This window comes from Myotis davidii, unplaced genomic scaffold (assembly GCF_000327345.1).
Source record: "Myotis davidii unplaced genomic scaffold, ASM32734v1 scaffold167, whole genome shotgun sequence".
Lineage (NCBI taxonomy): Eukaryota > Metazoa > Chordata > Mammalia > Chiroptera > Vespertilionidae > Myotis > Myotis davidii.
Window position 1 is genome coordinate 2,217,767 of NW_006300048.1, and position 7,441 is coordinate 2,225,207.

General features: G+C 35.4%; 1 protein-coding gene across 19 annotated transcripts in view; it reads left to right on the forward strand.

Annotated features, from left to right (window-relative positions):
- The window catches only part of UBR2 (ubiquitin protein ligase E3 component n-recognin 2), a 137,596-nt gene that overhangs the window by 40,451 nt on the left and 89,704 nt on the right, over positions 1 to 7,441 (forward strand). For 18 of the 19 annotated variants that reach the window (XM_015572194.1, XM_015572195.1, XM_015572193.1 and 15 more), the window contains 3 exons: positions 2,095 to 2,233; positions 3,659 to 3,721; positions 6,184 to 6,304. In XM_015572194.1, the coding sequence (XP_015427680.1) occupies positions 2,095 to 2,233; positions 3,659 to 3,721; positions 6,184 to 6,304 (323 nt within the window). Of the gene's footprint in view, positions 1 to 2,094; positions 2,234 to 3,658; positions 3,722 to 4,015; positions 4,091 to 6,183; positions 6,305 to 7,441 lie in introns of those variants that run through there. The other variant, XM_015572188.1, reaches the window with a different exon arrangement.

The following is a 7,441-nucleotide window of genomic DNA, read 5'->3' on the forward strand; positions in this document are numbered from 1 at the left end:
GAGCAGGCCTAAGCCAGCAGGTCGTTATCTCCCGAGGGGTCCCAGACTGCGAGAGGGCACAGGCCAGGCTGAGGGATCCCCTCTTCCCCCCAAGTGCACAAATTTTTGTGCACCGGGCCTCTAGTACAGCCATATTTAAGCTATGTCAAAGCTCAGGCATAAGCATTTTTCTTTGTGTGGTAAAACTGGTAAGTTAATTCTACAATTCCTTTTATTTCGTCTGTCAGGTAAGATTAGGAAATGAGCTCTTTGATGTGAGTTTTCTGGTTTGACTAAATGCTCAAACTCATTTTTATTCTAAAATTTTGTAATATATATTCCACACTTTGAGCTTCTTTAGTGTACATCTAACATATTTACCATTTGTACTTAGATTATTGAGGAGGTCACAGACTTGTGACTGGAAACTGTATTCTGCCGCAGCTCTATTAAGGCTAAAGGCTTGCTTTTTCTGTGAGTGTGTTTGCCTTAGGCCAGCCGTGGGCCGGATCTGGCCAGTTTGCAATGAATAAAACTAAAAAAAAAAAAAGACCGTACCCTTTTATGTAATGATGTTTACTTTGAATTTATATTAGTTCACACAAACACTCCATCCATGCTTTTGTTCCGGCCCTCCGGTCCAGTTTAAGAACCCATTGTGGCCCTCCAGTCAAAAAGTTTGCCCACCCCTGCCTTAGGCAGTCTTCTCTTCTACTTTTAACTCTAACCAGGCTGTCAGAATTGCTTTCATAGTTAAAGTTGAATACAAGTTGGATGGAATGAGAGTCTGAAGGACATTGGCATTAGTTCTTTTTTGTTTTCTCAACAGTGATTCAGATAATTAGTTGCGGGTTAAGTGTTTTAATAAAATGTTGAAAATGAATTAGTACCTCATGACTTTATCTTCATGTACTTCAAGTTGGGAACCATTCATTGATCTAAGAGAATAGAAGAGGTTTTGTTTGGGGGGGGGGGGGATTTTTTTGTTCATTTTTAAGTTCAGGATACCAGCATAGAGGAGAAAGAATCTTGCTTCCTTGTACTGTTTTCGCTTCTTAGTAAATGGCATTCCTTCTATCAAAATTTTCTACTCTTCATCTCCATTACTACTATCATAGTCTAAGTTACATTAATTTTATTTTTGGACAGTATGGCCTTCATAACTGGATTGCCATATCCACTCTTGTCCCTCACGGTTCATTTTCCACACTGTAAGGCAAACTGACCATATCTGCTTTTCAAATTCTTGATTGCCCTTAGGATGGCGTAATCAAGTCAATTAGAAAGTTTTTAGATTTCTGCCTCTTTCCAGATTAATCTCCCCCTTCTCCTCTGTGCTCCAGAGCCTGACATTTACCTTCGCCACCTCGTGGCCTTGGCTTACACCTCCCTCTGGCCCAGGGTTTCTCAGTCATAGCACTGCTGGCAGTTGAAGTCAGATTAATTCTTTATTATGGGGACTGTCCAGTGGATTGTAGAATAATTAGCAGCACTGGCCCTACCCAGCAGTGGTTCTCAACCTTCCTAATGCTGCAACCCTTTAATACAGTTCCTCTTGTTGTGGTGACCCCCAGCCATAAAATTATTTTCGTTGCTACTTCATAAGTGTAATTTTGCTACTGTTATGAATTAAATAGTAATGTAAATATCTGATATGCAGGATGTATTTTCATTGTTCACGACCCACAGGTTGAGAACCACTGCGACTAGATGCTAGTGGCACTCCCGTCCTAATCATGATAACCAGAATTGTTTCCAGACATTGTCAAATGGTCAACTGTGGAGGGTGGAGGAGAATTATTCCCTTTTAAGAGCCACTGATAGCCAATTGTGACTTCAGGTCTCAGATTACGTCTCTGGCAGTTCCTCTCTGAGCTCCCAGACCTGTTTTACCCTGCCCTAGCATTCTAACGTCAATAAAAGCAGTTCACATAGAATTATATGTCCAATGTCTATCTTCCTCACCAGATAGTCGTGTCATAGAGCATGGGGACCATGGATGACTGGTGTAGTTAGTACTAGCACATTCCCTAGAACAAAGTATGCTCTTTGTAAATTAGCCTAGAGCAAGGAATAGGCAAATAAGTAATGTATCATTAATATTTGATCCCACAGAGAGAAGACTGACACCTACTATTGCATGCTGTTTAATGATGAGGTTCATACCTACGAACAAGTTATTTACACTCTTCAGAAAGCTGTTAACTGTACACAAAAAGAAGCCATTGGCTTTGCAACTACAGTAGATCGAGATGTAAGTAATTTTTTTATTAAATTGATGTCACATAAGAAAATAGAAATTTTACACAGATAAGTTATATAGAATTAGGTATATAAGTGTAAGCTATTTTTTAAATTTCATTTAAATATTGGCCCCAAAAGAACCGAATAGACACCTTTCAAAAGAGGACATTCAGAAAGCCAAGAGACATATGAAAACATGCTCAAAATCACTATCATCCAAGAGATGCAAATCAAAACAACAATGAGGTACCATCTCACACCTGTCAGACTGGCTATCATCAACAAATCAACAAACGACAAGTGCTGGAGAGGATGTGGAGTAAAAGGAACACTCCTGCACTGCTGGTGGGAATGCAGACTGGTGCAGCCACTATGGAAGTACATATGTATACACACACACACACACACACATTTTGTTTATCCATTTCATATGTTGATGGATTTCAATTTTTATTGTGTATACCCTATTATCCAACAATCCCAAGGTATCCTATGTACTAAAAATAAAAGCACCAGTTTATTAAGATTTATGTACCAAATGCAGCATTGTTTTTGGTGGCAAAAACCTGACACAATCTAAATGTCCTTTAGGAGAAAAATAAAAAGTTATGGATCATCAAGAATAATTATGTAAATGACATAAGACACTGGGGTGTAGGGGAGGCCAGGGGATTGTCAAGGGCGGGGGGAAAAAAAAGGACACATATGTAATACCCTTTGTAATACTTTAAGCAATTAAAAAAAAAGAAAAGAAAATAAAAACAAATAAATATTGGCCCAAATTTTTATTGGGTACAACTATAAATTATTGTTAGATAAGAAGTTTAGGAGAAAATATATGTAGATACAGTTATCCTCATTCTACCCAGTGATTCAAAATGTTCAGTTATGAAAATAAAAATTATAGAAGCCCAAGCATTATTCTGTATCTCCAGAGAGAAACACTAACAATATTTGCCTCCATGATCCTAAATAAACTGTTTTTTTAAAGCTGGTTAAAAAAAGAAATTACAGCAGCCTGAAAGAATAAATGTTGCTTTATTCAAGAAAATATATTTATTAATGCCTTGAAAATTTTGGGATACAGGGGTTAGAGATCAACCAAAGGACTTGTATGCATGCATATTAGCATAACCAGTGGACACAGACACTGGGGTGGTGGGGGCTTGCCCTCAGGGGTAGGAGTCGGGGGCGGGGCGTCAATCGGGTAAAAAGGAGACATGTAATACTTTAAACAAAAAAAAAATGTTGAGATAGCTTTGAAGGAAAGTATTTTCATTTACTTTTTATCAATGAATAGAATGAATGCTATAAATATTAAAAAATGACCAGAGTTGTTGTATGTTCAAATATGTTTATTTGTTTCCTGATTCAGTAGTTATTAATACTGAATATAATATTTTCACAAGTTAATTGTAAATATCTTTGTTTATAGGGACGTAGGTCTGTTCGATATGGAGACTTCGCGTATTGTGAGCAAGCAAAATCAGTAATTGTGGTAAGTAATTTTAATACATGTCTGCTAGTTTCATATTTTGGCATTTACGAAAACGTTTTTCTGCCTTCATTAATGTAAAGCCAACATCAGCCAAAAATTACATTTGAAGATAAGCTTCTTGAGCATTGCATTATTGCTTTATCTAATTTTTTAAAGCTGTGTAAGATTAATATAGAAAATGAATGTTTAGATGATATATATTTTCTGCCTTCTTATTTCATCAAAGACATCGACATCTCTAGAAAGTTTTTTGCTTCTTGTCTTGTTTTGTTTTTGATAGGGTTTCACGTTACTTTTTAAGAATTAAACTGGCCTTTAGCACCAAGATTAGAATTCAAGGGAAGTTGTTTCTTGGTACCTTATAGCAAGGTATGCTGCATATCTTAATAGCATTTATTACATGTATTATTTCTCTAAAAGAAAGCATCCCCACATTTAAATTTATTTTAAAAGTTAGCATTTATTGTTTTTAACTATTCCATGTAACTCCATTTTATGCAAAACTCCTTTTTAAAAATAATTTTATATATTGTGAAATGTTTTTAATGTACAGATACAAATAGAGATAATATGATGAACACCTCTCTGTCCACATTATATACATTTTTTATACTTACTTTAAATAAATAAAATAGTATAGTGGCCCCTATCTTATCCCTTAATCCCATTCCCCTTACTTTTTCCCTGGATATAATTATTTCTATGAATTCATTTTCTCATGCATACCTTTATACTTGATCTTCTAAATATTTTCTTTTTTAAAAATATTAGTGCTTGTAATCTCTGGTGGTGTTTGCATAGATACAGTCATAATATAAAATAGTAAGTCCAGAAATAGATACTAATATGAGGAAAATCTAGAAAACCCCAGGTACATTTTAAGGGAGAAGGAGAGCTTCTTTTTTTCTTCTTTTTTTAATTTTATTTTTACTGATTTCAGAGAGGAAGGGAAAGGGAGAGAGAGAGAGACTCACAATGATGAGAGAGAACAATTGTTCGCCTGCCTCCTGCTCGCCCGCCTCCTGCTCGCCCCCTACTGGGGATCGAGCCCGCAACCCGGGCATGTGCCCTTGACCAGAATTGAGCCCAGGACCCTTCAGTCTGTAGGCCAGTCCTCTATCCAATAAGCCAAACTAACTAGGGTGAAAGATATTCTTAACAAAGACTAGAACCCAATGGAGTTAGAAAAGAAACATTTTATTTTTACTACATAAAAAAATTGCAGCCCTGGCCAGTTTGGCTCAGTGGATAGAGCATCGGCCTGCGGACTGAAGGATCCTGGGTTCGATTCCATCAAGAGTACATGCCCGGGTTGCAGGCTCGATTCCCAGTAGGGGCATGCAGGAGGCAGCCAATCATTGATTCTCTCATCATTGATTTTTCCATCTCTTCCTCTCCCTTCCTTTCTGAAATCAATAAAAAAATATTTTTTAAAAATTGCATTGCAAAATATTCCATAAACAAAATCAGTAGACAAATCATAGATTTAGAAAAATTATTTCTAAAATAGGGTAGACATTTAATGTTTATGATAAACAGCACTCATAGATTATTAAGTAGGGAACAAATAAGGTAGAAAAATGCTCATAAGATAGAAAAAAGTAATCCCAACAGAGAAAATGTAGGTGGTCTACATATATGAAACAAGACTCAAACACAGCAGTAATCAGTGAAATGACAGGGAAATTTTACACCCAACAGAATGGAGAAATTAGAGATAAAATACCTTGCTGGCAGAGATGCAGAGAATAGGAACACTTGTATAAAAAGAAATTGCAACAGCATTTTTGGAAAACAGTGTGGCATCTATTAAAGTTTTACTTCTAGCAGTTTATCCCATAGAATATAATTACCAGTAAGTGTGTGTACAAAGATCCTTAGTACTGCTTTTTTTTTGTAGTCACGGAAGGCTGAAAACTCATGGAATATGATTGCCCTTCTCTAGAGGATGTTTGAATAAATCCACACCACAGAATATTGAGTCATTAACCAAAAATATCAGTTAACACAAAGATGCACAAGAGTGTATATATAGTATCCCAGTTTTAGAAATCAAAAATCTTTTTTAATGTATACATATGTAATATGTGTAGATGGAGAAACTTTGCAAAAATCTACTGTATTGATGTGGGTTATGGAGATGGAATTAATGGGAGGCAAGAAATGGTTTAAACAGAAGTGAAGGGGGACATGTTAAATAAAAAGTTGTGATCGCCTAAAGACATTTCTACAAAAAAAAAATACAAATTGCCAATAAGCACATGAAAGCATGCTCAACATTACTAATCCTTAGGGAAATGCAAATAAAAACCACAGTGAGATACCACTTCATACCCATTAGGATGGTTAATATAAATAAAATAAAATAACAGTTTGTCATTATATGAAATAAAAACATTAACTTTTTTCCTATAAAATAGCCTTTTTAAGTTTGTTTTTTCATCCTGCCATTTCTTTTTAAGAGGAATACCAGTAGACAGACAAAGCCACTTAAAGTTCAAGTTATGCATTCGTCTATTGTTGCGCATCAGAATTTTGGTTTGAAACTTTTGTCTTGGCTGGGAAGCATTATTGGATATTCAGGTAGGTTCATAAAAACTGGCGCTACTTGACTGAAAAATGAGCTCATGTGTGCCCTTTGCAAAACTGTTTTGAAAAAAATACCAAGTGAAAGAATTTTTTGCTTTAATTTCACATTTTAAAATACCATCTCAGAATATCTTCATGCACAGAAAAACCTTTGTTTCCCAAATTTTGATCCACAGGAGTCTTTTCATATGCATACAAAGGATTTTGTGTTTAAATTAATGCAGGACACATGTATTTAACAATTATAAATGACTTTAATATGCTAATGAAATCTAAATCTCACAACTTGATAAAGAACCCTTTTTTTAAAAAAGGAGTACCTGTGGAACTCTTTCACTTAGCAAGCTGGAAAATGCTACTGTGAATAAAACCTAAATGGTTAGCAGTTTAAAGGATAATACACCAATCTTGATATCTTTGTTTTAACTCCTGCAACTTTTGGTTACCAGTAATTTGCAACTGTGAAAATTTGCAAATTTGAAGTTACTAATTTAGTTTTTTGTTTTTCCACAGTATACAAATTAGATAATCTTTTTGATGTAATGGTAACAGAATTAGAGCCCTCTGTTCAATGCCAAAAATACAAGTTTGGTTTATAACATTAAAGAGCAAAACAGGAATAGATGAGAGCTAATCTACATACTGTTCTTCAGGCAAGAAAGGAGGTTTGGATAAGTGACATTCTGATATGTATTACTATAAAGAAAATTTCTGAAACATGTATTGAAATGTTGTTTGAAAGAGCATTGCCACACTGAACTGACAGGTGAAAACACAAGGTGTGCATATTTAAGAGAACATGTTTGCTTGACTTATGAATATCTTTCCAATTATTTTTCTTTTTCATTTTCTTTTTTTTGGCTGGTAGGCCCTACTTTGCTTTTTTTTTTATTATTATTGTTTTATTGCTTAAAGTATTACAAAGGGTATTACATATGTGTCCTTTTTTTCCCCCGCCCTTTCCAATTATTTTTCTTAATCTCATTTTTTTAATCCTCACCTGAGGATATATTTATTGATTTTATTTCTTTATACTTTTACTAGAGGCCCGGTGCACAAAAATTTGTGCACTCGGGGGGCGAGGGGGGTCCTTCAGCGGGCCTGTGTCCTCTCACAGGGGATGACCACCTG